The 15,484-nt window shown below is 45.2% G+C and overlaps 1 protein-coding gene across 1 annotated transcript in view; it reads right to left on the bottom strand.

Moving 5' to 3' along the window:
- The window catches only part of ADCYAP1R1 (ADCYAP receptor type I), a 172,999-nt gene that overhangs the window by 137,501 nt on the left and 20,014 nt on the right, over positions 1-15,484 (bottom strand). Inside the window, exon 2 of the mRNA XM_067530411.1 lies at positions 600-764. Coding sequence (XP_067386512.1) covers positions 600-650 — 51 coding nt within the window. The 5' untranslated portion in view covers positions 651-764. The remainder of the gene's footprint in view (positions 1-599; positions 765-15,484) is intronic.

Here is a 15,484-nt window from a genome sequence, read left to right as displayed (position 1 = left end):
TCCAGTAAAGAGCTGAGCTGAATTACAAGGAAGGAGTGCATAGCCACAGCCGCATCCTTACAGAGTATCTTTCATCCATGGATCTCGTGGCACCGATAACTCTTGAATATAGCTCCAGATTCTCAAAAAGTTGACTAGTGCCTTTGAGTGACTAGTGCCAATTTCCATGCTGGGATGCCCACCTTGACACACCTTAAAGCCATGGTTTTCAAAAAGACAGGTGCTCAGCACTTGCTAAAAATCAGGCCTCTTTAGAGGGTGTCTCAGTTCGGGCACTCAAAAATGGAGGCCCTCCAAAATCACAGATAATTTCTTGACAATCTTGGCTGCTCTTTTAACCCTCACAGTGTCCCTTTAAGATCTTGTCTTCTTTACATTTACCAAAAGGGTAGTGAGCATCATTCTACCCCATCTGCCCTAGAAGTTGAAAGTGGTTTAATAGCAACCGGGGGGGAGGAGGGTCCAGAAAGCCTACAACCATTTTCAGCAACAGTCCCTTCTCCTACTGTAGGTCGACCTCAACCTCATGCATTTAAAAAACATGCACCCATACAATGCCATTATAGAGACATGCATGCATTGTTCCTGGGATTCCATACCAGAGGAAGCAGAACAAGAGTGAAGAAGCAGGTCTTCACAGTGATGGCCATCTTCTCCCAATAGATAAGTAGCCAATCGGTAGCAACTTAGAGCCGTCCTTGTGGCTCAAGCACACAACATCTGCTGATCCCAGTGTCACTGTCTTCAAGACTCAGCTCAGATCTCTGCAATAAAACAGTACGAGAATTAAATAATGGGAAATAAGAAGGAGCGTTTCGGGGAACAGGCCTAAAACAGAGGTTACAATACATAGATTGTGAGCTGTGTAGGTCAAGGGCCAACATCTTGTTACTTATCTGTACAGCTCCTAGGACCAAAGGGTCCTGATCCTTGACTTGGGGGGCCCATGGACATTATTGTACTATCAAGAACTTGGATCACAGGCACCACTGAAACAAACATAATGTAAATGATAAAGGCTAAACACACCCAAAAAAGAGTAAAGGGATGTAATGAAACAACTGGTATTAGGCCAAGGATTGAAGGGGTGTAAATATTGAATTACCCAAGGATTGGACTGAGTCCCTGGATGGGAGCACTGGTGAACTTTCACTTTGATTTCTGGGGCTGAATCAAGGGGCTAGACCCACGGCTGGTGGTGACTTCAGCTATGCCAATTGACAGCAGTTTAGAATCTGTTCTCTGGAGATATATAGACGCTATACTCTCCCTGGGCCCTCAGTTTGGCATACCTTTTGCCAACACGACCAAAAAAAAAAAAAAAGAGAGAGAAGAAAGGAGGAAAATTGACAGAGGGATCGAAGGTAACACAAAACCAATATACGTAAGGGGAGAAAAAAGTAGAGAATTAAAAAATGAATACCAGACTAGTCCATGTTGTGGGAAAAACAGTTATTCTTACAAAAGAAAAAAAATGCAGAAAAAAGTGTGAGGTAAGTCTAGCAAAAGGAGACATAAAAGGATGACGGGGAGGGAAGTAGGTTGCAGGCCGCAAGATAAATAAATAAATGACAGAGATAAATATGAAATAACTCTGCAGTCAAGGGTTGTTCAATATTCCTTCCAATTTTAACCTTGACTGCAGCTTGCTGGCAATATATCAGCATTCAGGAAGCAGAGAGCCTTTCATTTAAAAAAAAAAAAACAAAAAAAACCCCCTCTCCCTCTACATTAGTCATCTCAGTCCAGGCCTCAACTAAATGGAGGAGGAAAATGATTCACAAAACCTCTCCATACTCACCCTCCTCCCTCCCTTCTCTCCCGCCTTCCCTTGCTCTCTGCTCAGGTACTGAATTTAATTACTTCTCCACTGTCTTCCTGATATTTTATCAAATAATGAGAGAGAGATACGATCTCAGCCAAGGAGGACAGAAAAAAGTCCATCCTGACGTTTAGCGGTGAGGAGGTGGAAAATAAGAGTCACTCCATTAAAAGGAGTCTGTGTACATGGAGGCCAGGTGGAGGCAACGGCTGAGACTGGATTTCAGATTGTTAGCTGGTAATTGGCTCTCCTGTGGGCAGTCGTGGCAGAGAAGCCAAGAGACGGGTATGGAGACTGATCTCTACCCTCTCACTGCAAGACATCAGGGATACTGGGAGGGAAGTGTGAGCTGCTGACTTACTGTCCTGCATGGCATTTAGCTACCATGGAAATGCATGCATTAGAAATATGCTAGTTACAGGATGATGAATGGATGCTCTGTGTTAAAATGGAGGCCTTCAGGACTTTGTTATTTTAATTCTTTTAAAATATGATGAGCCAACACTGCTAGAGGCTGGCATCTGTATGTAGCTTCACAGCAGGTTTCACACAGACATGGAAGATTTCCCTACAGCCCTATGCTGGAGGGTCAATCTCCAGAGAGGAGAAGAATGTTTGCTCCCCATTCTTCTGCATTCCTTGGCCTCTCCGTGGAGAAGGCCAACAAAGTGTCTGGGTTACGTGCAAGCGAGACATGGAAACCTGCCCACCACAAACTGGACGGAGGCTTCCGAACCTTTTCACCTAGGCATTAGATAAGGATGAATTTCAATCTCTCATGTCCCAGGCCAATTCTGCAACTGAATCTGCGCACGTGTTATGTTCAATACGACTTCACGTGATATGCCAGTTTCCACCCATTCAAAATTCTACCTGGCTGATGTAGAGTTAAGAGCAATTTAGGGTTAAGGGCTACTTATCCCCCTGTGCAACCCTGAGCAGCCATTCACCCTGCTCTCCAGTGGTCCAAACCCATCAGTTTTACACAGCACTTAAGAAAACAGAACAGTCACCTGTGCACCTAGGACATCCCCGTTACCTTTCTACACCAAGCCTGGCTTTAAAAAATAAACATGATTTGTCAGAATTCTTGCAACCAGCTTTTGAAACCAATCCTCTTATCATGTCTCCACACACACACACATATGCATGCACACGCATACTTGTGCACCAAGAGCTGGGCTGAAATTTTTTAGGCAAAGCTGTTTTTCACCGAAAATGCAGACTTGCATCGACCGGAATACTTAGCAAATTGGTGTCACATTCATGAAGTTCTTTTCATCAGAAAAATCCATTCAAAATGTCCAGAACACTTGAAATGTTTCGTTTTGACATTTGCAAAATAAAACTTTTTTTTTTAATTCAAAATTATTTTTTTCTTTCAACATTTTCTTCAGTTTTATTTATTCATTTTTAAAGGTTAAAGCTCCAAAATGAAATGAAACGTTTTGTTTCAGGTTAAACAAAACGTTTCTTTTGATGACCTGAAACAATGTTTTTGGATTTTTTGATACAACTAGTGAGCCAAAAAAAATAAAAAAAAATCAGGTATTGGCACATCTCTACACGTGATCGTCTTTCAGCTTTATTTAGTTGCCTTTTTTTCCCTGCCTCTGACTCTTATTTATTTTTTTAACATGTGGTAGGAGTGAGTCTACAACAAGGCAGCGGAAAAGCTGCACAGCAGTCACTGTGTAAAGGCTGCATGTTGAAAACCCCAATTAATAACTAGAACTGACCTCTGCTCACTCTTCTTCCATAGAAAACCCACCATATGAAGGAAAACAACATAGCAACACATGCCTAAATTAATCTCAACTCAAACATGTCCAGAATGCACAGTCCATTTAAAAGAAGAAATGGAGACTTTCATTCTCCCTCTTGGCAATATTCACTAAGCATCTATATTAAAAAAAAATGAGAAACCAATATGATGGGAAAAGGGACATTCGGAAAACAATTATGCAGAAAATTATGTAGAGGTGATAGCGATATCGTAACTGTAGTGACCAGGATCAGCATTTAGACTGGCACTCAGATATCAGAGTGATGAGCAACTTCATAGATACCCAGAGCTCCATCAGTCTACCTTAGGGTTTTCTAGTGACACCTATCACCATAGTACCTAAGTGCCCTCCATGAAAATCCATAGCAATAGTGATGGCCTTAGTGGACCTTATGGAGTTTCTGGCACTTATCCCTTTTTACAGGGACAGAACTCTGCTTGGGGTAGGGTTTTGGGATTTAATTTTTTAAAACAATTTTTTGAGAAGTGGAAGGGGGTGTCAGTGTTGGAAATGTCATTCTTATGGTGGTCAGACTTTTAGATTGATACCAAAGCAATATTTGCCTTTGTTGGCAGGAGTGAGACAAACAAGAGAAGAAGGATGGTCTTGTGGTTAAGGCACTAAACAGAGTCAGGACATCTTGGTTCAATTCTTAGTTTTGCTGTAAATTTCCTGTGTCATTTAATCTCTCTCTGCTTCTGTTCCCCATCTTTATCCCACCATCTGTCTGTCTTGCCTACTCTTGTAAACTCTTCAAGGCAGGGACTATTTCTCAGTGTGTTCATGTATGGTTCTTAGCAAAACTGGACCCTGATCTGAGTTGGAGGATCTAGTTTCTACTATAATACAAGTAGATAATAAATAAAATAATAGAGCAGCAAAGAGAGTTAATAGCATCGTGGGTTGCAGATACAAAGAGCACATCACACTTCAAGGAGGTTGTAAACCCTGCTGAAACAAATACAGTGTGAGTGTCTGTGCACCCTGATATCAGAAAGATGTTGATGACACAGAAGAAATTCATGGAAGAGTGACAACATGAAAAAATGATTCAGAGGCTGGAGTGACTATTTCACAAGGAGTGACTAAAACGGCTTAATTTAGCCAAATGATGTCTCGAGGGGCTCTTATGTGGTGATAGTCCACAAGAATGCACCAGATGTAAAAACTAAGCAGTGAGAAGATTTGTTTCACTAGACCAATGGGATGAAACCGATAAAAGAAAAAAGGAGTTGTATACCAGGAAAAAAAATCCAAGTGAGGTCTATTTAGGTTGGAATGGTTTCCTCCAAGAAAACCTGTGACAGCACCATTGCTTAAACCATTCAAAGCTTCACTGGAAAAGCAACGGAAGGAATTCTAATACACTATCAGGAACAATCCTACTCTAACACGAGTCTGAGTTAATGGGATGTTTTCATGTCCATGTATAGAGGATACAAACTGTTGGTATCAAGGTCTCATCCAAGTAACACAAGCAAACTCACCTGCCTGACTCTCAATTTATCTGCTTTGGAAGCTAACTGCTGAGCTGCGAACTCATGGTTCCCAGTTTATTTAAGTATTTCAATCTGCTCTGTTATGACTTCTACTGTAAAAGGTAGCAGGGACTGCATGTATTATAGACTGGCTTTCAACTATTTGCCTTCAACACACACTTTATCTATCTATCTATATATATATATATGGGCAGAACCATAACTAGGCATTTTGGCGCCTGGGGCGAGCAAACATATTAGCACCCCCCTACCAAAGGTGATGCACGGGGGAAGGATAGCACGCAGGGTCACATGCCCCTTCAGGTTTTTTGGATGCACCCCTCCTCCAACCCAGACAGGATGGGTGATCTGCTGAGGTGAGTCAGGGGGTGGAGGTGGCAGAGTTTGACTTCTGTATTTGGGGGGCATAGAGCTGAATAAAAATGTTTGTGGCTAGAGAATCTGGAAGTAATACACACAAGTGTGTGTACATGACATGGTTGCACGTTCACCCAATCACAGAGCAGAGGCAATGTGGTAGGATTTATCTGACCATTCATTATTAAACAACACATCTTGGTTTTTGAATGTTGGGCAATCCAGAATGCCAACATTATGACAAGGTATCTGTTGAATAAATCTGAGGAAATTATGATCTGCCTGTCTATGTCCCACAAACAGAAAAACATGCTGAATAAATTATTCACTCAACTCTATTTAAAATCAGACGTTAGAAGTGGAATAGACATATCGAGTTATCGTGTTTATCCCCTACCAAGCCAGGAGTCTTACCTTGCTCCAGTGCATTCTTGTGTACTTTATCTAGTCCCATTTCATGAGAGGCGGGGCTCTTCTCATTGCCTTTTGGACACAACTCAGTGGTATAATAGGCCACTCTGTTCACCCCAAATTTTCCTTTACTCAGTTTCCATAACTCTTCACTGTAGTCCACCAGCATTACCCTCATCCAACTAATCTCAAATTTCATCCACTGAGCTTTTCCTGTTGGCCCTCAGAACAAGTATTTGAGGAAGCACATACTGGGTGTATTGAGCATTTAGGAGAGGAGGTGGTCCTTTGAAGGATCTATCTTGTATGAAGCTGTCCACACAACGAACGAGCTGGAAAACCATGGCTATAAATAACACCTTGTGAGGAACAAACCTGAGATAGTACAGTTCAGATATTAATCCAAACCTCTTTGTTCTGCAGAATCGTATTAGAAATTTCAGAGCAATGAGATTTGTGGTGCTTCCTGCCTGGTCAGAAATACTGCAAGCACGGCCTTTTTCTGACTATTATTTTGTCAGTTCTGGTCGTGGTTCTAGTCACAGCCAGGAACTCAGAGGAAAACAAAATTGGAAAATAGAGGGAAATGAACAGAAAATGTCACTCTATCATTTTCGGACATCAAACACATTCGATAGCAGTACAGCTGGGCAAATAATTGATTTTTTTTTTTTTTTGGTTTAGTGGCCAAACTAATTTCATTTCAGGGCCAAGGAAAGGAAACATTTTATTTCAGTTTTGGTGGCTTTTTTCAATCTTTTGTTGTTGTTGTTATTGTTAAATTTAGCTAAATTTCTAAACCGAACATCATTTTAGAAACAAAAAGCCAAGAGGCCCCCAGAGGAGACATTCTGTGGGCCTCCAACAGGGACCACAGCAGGGTCTGTTCTCCCAGCACCTGATTCTGTCCCTACATTGTTTCCTCCAAAGTGTCTGGCTGCTGCTTTATCAGTCGGAGGCTTCCCCTCCAGCTTCTGGGCAATGGCCTCCCTGCTCAGGACACCACATGACTCCCATGCTGGGATTGGCACCATGCCCGGGGGCAGCCTGGGGCTGAGTTTTCCCCTTGCTCCTTGTCCTGGGCTGCAGCAGCTGTTCCTCTGTGAGACCCTGGGGTCCTGCCTGTAGTTCTGGCCATCCGGCCCTTGTGAGGAAGTTTCACCCACCTTTGGATGCTCCCTGCTCCCCAAGCCCCCAGGAGTTCGCCCGGCTGAGCTCCAAGCAGCATTTGGGGATGCAGGAGAATGAAAGCGTGCAATTGGGGGAGGGAGCCCCTTGAGACCCGGCTGCCTTCCCCTCCCCCTGCACACTGAGGGCACTTGGCTGCAGTGGGCATTTCTGTGGAGAGGGAAGTGACTCTGGCAGGCTCTGGAGAGCTGGGACTGGTATATAGTCTGGGGGGTGGGGCAATGTCCCTGCATGCCCCCCCAATCTCCACGCATGGCTGGCCCCACCAAGCCCCACCACAGCTCAAATTTCTGCCCACGTGGCTTAGTACCCCGGGCGGCTTCCCCGCTCGCCGTGACCTAGTTCCGGTCCTGTACATGGGAGAGCCACTGGGTTTTATTACTTCCCCATTAAAACACCCGGGATACGACCACACCAACCCCATCATCAGAGCTAGCAGAGGCGGGGTTCCTAAGTCACAGCACGTGAGAAAGTCGCCTGCAGCTTCAGAAATGGGAAGGGCTGGTGGCGGATCTAAAATCCCCTTCAGACTCTGCCCCCTGTCCACATTGCGGCAGTCAGTGGGTCAGCTAGGCGAGGGCTGCGGAAACTCACCTGTGGTGAGAACATCTTGCAAACTATGTACCGCTGGGCTAAGCAACAGCTAAAGAAATCTGCGGAAACCACCTACAACTGTCTGAGAAGGGAGAGAATTGGTTAGAGTGACTATAATACGATACAAGACTATTTAGAGGACTGGAAGGGGCCTCCTCGTTCACAGACTATCATCTCAGTCAACCCTGTCATATAATTCCATTAGTAAATTTATCATAGGCCAAAGAATCCACTCAGTAATTCCTGCTGCAGAGGAAAGCATTCCACTATGCCACCTACCAGTTCCCTTTTATGCCCTTATTTTGTCATCTCCCTGCAAAGAACTTAAGTCACTTGGAATGGCACGGCTTTCTTAATTATTGCACATGAATAGTCAAATTGCGAGGAAATACTTATAAACTGTATTTAAGGAGCATTAGTCGGCCAAGTAAAAATAGAACGCGACTTTTCCTTTTATCCTCACAGAGGGGTTAATTGCCCTTGTGATGTATGTGGTCTTTTCTAACTAATATGCGGGATTGGACCACAAAGGTAAGACTACACTCAGTGTTAGGAGAAAATACAAAAGGAAATTTTAAAGAACTCTTTTCCAACCAGTGGGGTGTGTTCTACTTCTGGTACATCCAAGTTTTGCAACTGCTATTTGACTGAATTTCCTTTCCTTGGAGGTTTTCCCCCTTAGGGCTGGCGTGTGCCTATTTTGTATTTCCATCAGAAGAAGGGGCTGCTATCAAAGACACTAGACGCCGCAGTGTCATGAAAATGATTGAAATTCACAATGTTGATGAAAAGATTCAAATTTTTCCAACAGGCTACATCCCACAGCCAACAGAGCAGAGCCCCCTACAAGACAGGCAACCTTCCGCAGATGTAAACCTCACCCCACCACATCTTCTTCAGCAGCCCATGCAAATAGGTGTGTACACTGAAGGTCAACAGACCAGAGTTATTTCTGACCAGGTCGTAGCTTGTTCCAGAGCTGAGATCCCCTCACAGTCCTTTTGTTTTAAATCAGAGATTGGCCTATGTTAGGGGTGGTGCAGATCCATGTCAATCTGGAGGCTACTTTGGGAAATTGGCATGAAGGGAACGTCACGTCCACGGCTGCACCCCTTAGGAGGGTGCAGTGTACGCTCCACTCCGTGGCTGGCCAGACCTGCTGGCCAGTGCAGAGATCAGTGGGGCCAAAGATCTGTCTTATCTCCCCACTTTCAGTTGCCGAAGGTGTGCCAGCAGTTGTGCCTGGTGGAACCTGGAGAAGCATAATGAGCGGGGAAGGCTCTTCAAGTCAACACCTGAGGCACCTTCTGACCCATGTTCATGAACTCTAAGCTGGACCACAGTGCTACCCAGTCCCTTTTCAGCTGCACATGTTCACTCTAAGAGAACTTGGGGCTCCAACCCACTAAGTGGGGGACTGTCTGGAGGAGCCGAAGATGCATAGTCCAGAGCATGCTTAGCTTAGAAACACGCAATCAAGAGCCGGTGCACAGATATGGAGCCTCAAGTTCCTTATTAATGGGGTGAAGGAGGTAGAGGCAGACAGGTGCAGCAACATAAAGACAAGAAATTCACCAGCAGCTGAAGTGGTGGCCTGCTCATTGGTCCAGCTACTCCAAAGGGCCAGGAACTGTAGCTTTATGGGAGTGACTTATGTCAATATTGTAATGGACTTATTAGTGCTTTACCCATAAATCTCCTGCCCCTTCCTCTGAAGCAGCTGGTACTGGCCACTGGTCTACACCAGCAAAGGATGAATCCTAAATTCATGGACAACCCATACAGGAAAATTACATTTAGAAGAAAGGAACTATCTGCACCACAGCATACAGCATCTCCAATACCTTATTTCATCTGCTCCTGCCACCAGGCCTCATTTGACCTACGTTATCTTCCCAGGCATTCCACAGCCTTGCCATTGTAAGCTCTCCTGGGCCAGGACCATAGCTTGAGTTTCAACACTAGTGATTTTGGGTGCTTCTCTTTTCAGGAGCCTAACCTGAGGCAGCTCCAAGGGGCCTGAATTTTCAAAAAGTGCTCCATATCTGCCGTCTGAATAGCAGGCCCCTTTAGTGTGTCAACTTGGGCCTCCAAAAATCACCGGTCACTTTTGACAGCTGAGACCTGTCTCTTTAACGATGATGCAATGCGCCATGCACACCTTCCGGCAGGACATACACATGTTAACTAACTAAAGAATTAATGATAAATTGCCTGTGAGCAGCTGTTGTTATCAGCAAGCGTTACGCTCCCACAGCTAATAGAATGAGAAATGCACAGTTCAAATGGTGCAAAGAAAACACAAGCGGCGAGACACACCATAACGAAAGAGCCAATATTACTATAGAGGGAAATCATATGGAAAACCAGGATGGAATAATGCCACTTGTCATGTCCTGGAAGCAACATTACATACTGATCACAGAGTTTCATAAGACCCCTTGAAGAGAGAATATGGGGTTTCTCCTATCCCTACGTTTCATGGAGAGTGTTCACAAAACACTGTTGGATAGCAGAGGCTAATGTTAGCTGTTCGGCAGTAAGGGCTCCGGTAGGGTAGTGCTGTTCCTATGGACTCTGAGTGGTTGAGGATCTTTTTAGAATGCAATTAGACCTGATTACCCTTCTGTATGCACATATGGTGTCTGAATGTCAGGATACGGAGCTGTAAGCAAGCTGTGTGCACAAGGAATCTGGGAAGTGGTACATTTGCAAGGCAAATTTCTCCTTCTATTTGTGATTCCATCAAAAGAGGCTCATTCACTTATCGGCATACCTGGAATGTCTTGTGCAACTCTGATCCCTAACATTTAGAAAGAATACGGGGAAAAAAAAAAAAAGCTGGAGGAAAAGAACGAGTTTAGAAAATCAGATCTATGGAGTAGGAGGAAAAAATGAATGAGGAGGCGCAGACTAAACTGGATTTACATAGGGTGGAAAAATGCTTATCTAGTATCACCGTGCCATTAACCAGAGGAGCAAGTGGAGGTGCTGAGAAGCGAAGGGCCTGATTTTCCAGAAATGCTATCAACAATAGACTATCAGCTCTCAACAGTGCTGAGGGAGACCAAAGGGGCAGAGCACTTTTGAAGATCAGGCCCTAAGGGACTCATCTGGCACTGAGTAACAGAGCTGGAAACAGAACCCATGTCTCCCAACACCAGCCCTTGCTGCCTCCTAAAAAACAAATGGCCATGCCCGACCCAAGGCTCCCCATCTTCCCATAAAATCAGGGTAACAAAATGAACAAAGGAAAGAAGTTATCTGTTGTTTCAGAAAGTGGTAAACGGTGGTGTACCGAGGGGGTGCCGGCCTGGAAGGGGGCAACGGGCTGGCCCTTCACCCCCTGCCCGTCGTGAAGGGCCGACCCGGAATGCACTTACCCGTCGCTCCAGCCCCGCAGCCCGGCCCCAGCTAAGACGGGGCCGGAGGGAGGAGTGGGGGGAGGGAGGCAGCTGAGCTAAGCCTACATTTGCCCCCCCCCCCACCCCCCACGCCCCCCCCCCCCCCCCCCCCGCAGGTACAGCCCCTCCCCTCCCTGGGGCAGTTGGGGGGTGGTGCCAGCATCCCTTCTGCCCTGCGTGAGGGGAGGGTGAGAGGCCGGGGGAAGGGGGGGCGGGCAGGGGTGCAAATGTAGGCTTGGCCCTTGGGTGAAGGAGACCCTCAGTATGCCAGTAGTGGTAAACCTCTGGATAATTGCCTGAAGCCGAAGGGGAGGGAAAAAAAACCACATGAGTTTGATATGAAGAAAAACAGTCTCATGCATCTTTGGCACCAAGAAGAGAGAGGGTCAGAACTCCAGAAACATTGCAGAGGGATGCAGACTGGATGAGCCAAGTGATCTTTGCTAGCCGTGTGTGTTGGATTCCTTGTTGTTATTTTCCTGTGCAAGCTGCACTGGTCTGAATCTAATTGCCTGTACTTCAGTGAGCACTGATTTGGCAAGTCTGCAGTGATGTCCCAGATGAGGATTTGTCAGTCTCTTTGACCAATCTGTGCCACAATAAACAAGCTTGCAAAGGGCCAAAGCTTGCCAGACTTTGGTGAATATTAGCTTTTCTGTTGCCTTGCTTTGTAAAGAAAATTACTCCTCTGTCTATGAGACATGGAAGCCTGCAGAGCAACATCACCAGGGAGATGGATCTCAGAACAGGGCTGGCGCTGCAACTCAGTTGCTTCCATCTTTCTAAGATATTATTTGTTGTTGTTTTAGAAGGAGGGAGAACAGAGGGAAAAACAAGCTATGCGAGAAAGATGCCTGGAAAAAGAGCAAGATCCCCAATCACAAACCACATTGACAAGAAAGGATGGTTGAATACTTAGATTGCATGCTCTTTGGGGCTGGGACCACCTTTTTGTTCTTTGTTTGTACAGCACCTAACACAATGGGGACCTGAACCAGGGTGGGGTTTCTAGGAGCTACTATAACACAATGAATAAATGATAGTTAAAACACTAATCTAAGATTCAGGAGATCTAGATTAAATTCCCAGCGTTGCCACAGACTGCATACATGTCCATGGGCAAGTCAAAATCTCTGTGCCTCGGTTCCTCTTCTGTAAAATGGGAATAATAATATTCCCTTCCTCTCTTGTCTCCATCTAGATTACAAGGTCTGTGTGGCAAAGTCTGTCTCTTAGTACATGCAGATACTAGAACAACACAGTATGATTTCATTGGGATGACCAGGTACCACTGTGATACAAATAATATGAACAGCCAGCTAGTGAAACTACAAAGAAAGCAAAAATTGTGGGTGAAAGGGGAGGTGGAAATGAATTCAACCAGCAAATTATTTCACACAGAATTCCACAAAACAGACTTTTGCACATCTCACATCTCTAGCCTTAAATACTCTTCCTCTTCCAGCTCACACCAGAAAGGAGATGCACATGGACCCGATTCTCCTTTTGCTGTCCAGGCGTAAATCAGGATGAATCACAATGGAGTTACACTGGAGTAAGACTGGGGTGAGAGGCGAATCCAGCCCACAAATCCATGGATTCATGCAGCTTGTATCACTTTTGCCGGGAGAACCCAGGATTACTAGCCATTCCCCATCAGTGATGGAAACTCTGCTGGACTTGGGGGAGGTCAGGGAATGTAGCAGCCCAAGCTACCTGCAACCTCCACTCCAGTAGGGGATTGCAGCTAGTTAGGGCAGCGCAGACAGTGCATAGGACGGGCCAGAGAAAGGTAGAGAGACAGGTCACTCGGGAGATATTCAGTCCCACCTACATCTCCCTAAGATTGATTCCTGTGAATGCCTGGGCAGAACTAACGCTGTCCTAGCATGACTTCTAGGGTAGGATGGCAGTGGTACTGCTCCCTGCTCTCCTCTAGGAGTGCATTTCCCCTGGAACACAAGTTGCACTCCTTGAACCCAGGGGGTTAATCAAGCCCATAGATACTTAGCAATGGAAGGGACCACCTTCTCCCCTTCTTAAATAGTCAAGTCAGCCAGGCAGGCGGCACCCGTGGCTATGCTACCTGCAGGACCATGCTGAGACCTCAGCACTCCAAAATCCACTGGAGTTCAACAACACCACTTGGCCCGTCCCAAGGAGCCACCGGCCGAAATAGCCACGACACTTGGAGCATAGCTTTGAAGAGCAATTCTTGTTCAAACACAGCCTCCTGCATTCTAGGAAACCAATCCAGCGGCTTCAGGTGGAATGCAAGACTTGAGAGAAAGTGACAGCTCTGCCTCCTCCACCCCTGGGAGCTTTGGAAGCGTGGCAGTAGGCGGAGGACAGTAAAGGAAATACCTGGTTTCTGAAAATCACTACAGCAAATCTTTGAAGCACAGATCCCTTTGATCAGCTCTGACCTCACTGTGGAGCAGGGAAGGTCACAGGGGGTAGTGCTAGCTACGGCAGGCAGGAACTGAGTCCTTGCCCGCACAGGAATTCACTTTCTTCCCTATTTACACGCCTTATCCAGAGTCATACTTGACTTCCATGGGAGTGGCGGCTGCTCAACACCTCAATGATGAATGCAGTATAATAATTTGGGTGGTTAGATAGATAGGAGGCATTCAGACCCTCATAGGATTGGGTCCCAGTTGTGTGAAGAGCAGAATGAGCAGTCCTTCTTCTACCGAACACAGTGAGAAGTGAAACAGAATCCAGAGAAAGCCGTAACAGTGTGTTTTCCCTTCAACAGGGAAGAAAGGCCTTTTCATCATCTATCAAAAAGCAAGGACACATCAGCTGACACAATGATGGGACTATTGCAGGGAAGTGTATTGAGGCTCTTTCTCCCTTAAGCTATCTCTTGATTGGAAAAAGCAGCCACTGCAAAAGCTTCCGGGAGATGCTTAGAGCACAAAGACATTTTCAAACCGCGTAATGTAGCTTTACAGAGATATACAGCGACATTCGTCAAAGGTGCTTCTCAAGATGGGGAGATCAAGTTCGCACCACCCGAACCCTGCCCTCAGGTGTAAGTCTGCAATACCTCAGTTGATTGCAGCGGAGTTCTTCTCGAAGGGCAAAATGTGACTCTGGGCATATACTACCCCACTGAAACGTAGCCACCTCTAGCATAAGAGTGGCAACCAGTGCGCCGTGCGACAATGTGAGAAAGGAAAGGTTTTGCCACGGACCACAGGGCAAAACAAGCGCCAGAGGAACAAAACTGACCTTCGAGGCACAGACAGTGTTTCCTGTCACACAAGGCTGAGAACCACAGCTGGAGCAGCACAAAAATAAGGGATAGGGCAGATCTTAAAACACCCTACGAAGCCGGGATTTAAACTAATCTCTCATGACTAGGGAGTAGGATTAAATATACATAGGGTGTGGGAGGGGAGCGAATTATCTCACATCTGCGTATTGCAGGGTTTCTGCAACTTCCTCTGAAACATCCGGCACTATCCACTGTTGGAGTCAGGATACTGGACTAGATAGACCCTGTGTCTGATCCAGTCTGGCAATCCCTATGTATTGATGTTACTATGAATATAAGAACATGAGAACGGCCATATTGGGTCCATCTAGCCCAGTATCCTGTCTTCCAAAAGTGGCCAAAGCCAGGTGCTTCAGAGGGAATGAATAGAACAGGTAATCAGCAAGTGACCCACCATGTTGGCCATTCCCAGCCTCTGACAAATCCCTGCTTATAGTGGCTAATAGCCATTGATGGACCTGTCATCCTTTAATTTAGCTAGTTATTATTTGAACCCCATTATAGTCTTGGCCTTCACAACATCCTCTGGCAAGAAGTTCTAGGTTGACTGTGTGTTGTGTGAAGAAATACTTCCTTTTGTTCGTTTTAAACGTGCTGCCTATTCATTTAATTTGGTGACCTCTAGTTCTTGTGCTATGAGAAGGAGTAAATAACACTTATTTACTTTCTCCAAACCAGTCATGATTTTATAGATCTCTCTTCATATCCCGCTCAGTCATCTCTTTTCCAAGCTGAAAAGTCCCAGTCTTATTAATCTCTCTGCATACAGAAGCTTTTCGATACCCCTAATCATTTTTGTTGCCTTTTCTGTACCTTTTCCAATTCCAGTACATCTTTTTTGAAATGGGGCAACCAGACCTGCATGCAGCATTCAAGATGTGGGCAGACCATGGATTTATAATGAGGCAATACTATATTTTCTGTCTTATTATCTATCCCTTTCCTAATAATTCCCAACATTCTGTTAGCTTTTTTGACTGTTGCTGCACATTGAGTGGATGTTTTCAGAGAACTATCCACAATGATTCCAACATCTCTTTCTTGAGTGGTAACAGCTAATTTAGACCCCATCATTTTATACATATAGTTGGGATTATGTTTTCCAATGTGCATTACTTTGCATTTATCAACATTGA

Source organism: Emydura macquarii, unplaced genomic scaffold (genome assembly GCF_026122565.2).
Source record: "Emydura macquarii macquarii isolate MOO-44397 ecotype Brisbane River unplaced genomic scaffold, CSIRO-AGI_Emac_v2 contig_3080, whole genome shotgun sequence".
Taxonomy (NCBI): domain Eukaryota; kingdom Metazoa; phylum Chordata; order Testudines; family Chelidae; genus Emydura; species Emydura macquarii.
This window is presented reverse-complemented; position numbering and strand designations above follow the sequence as displayed.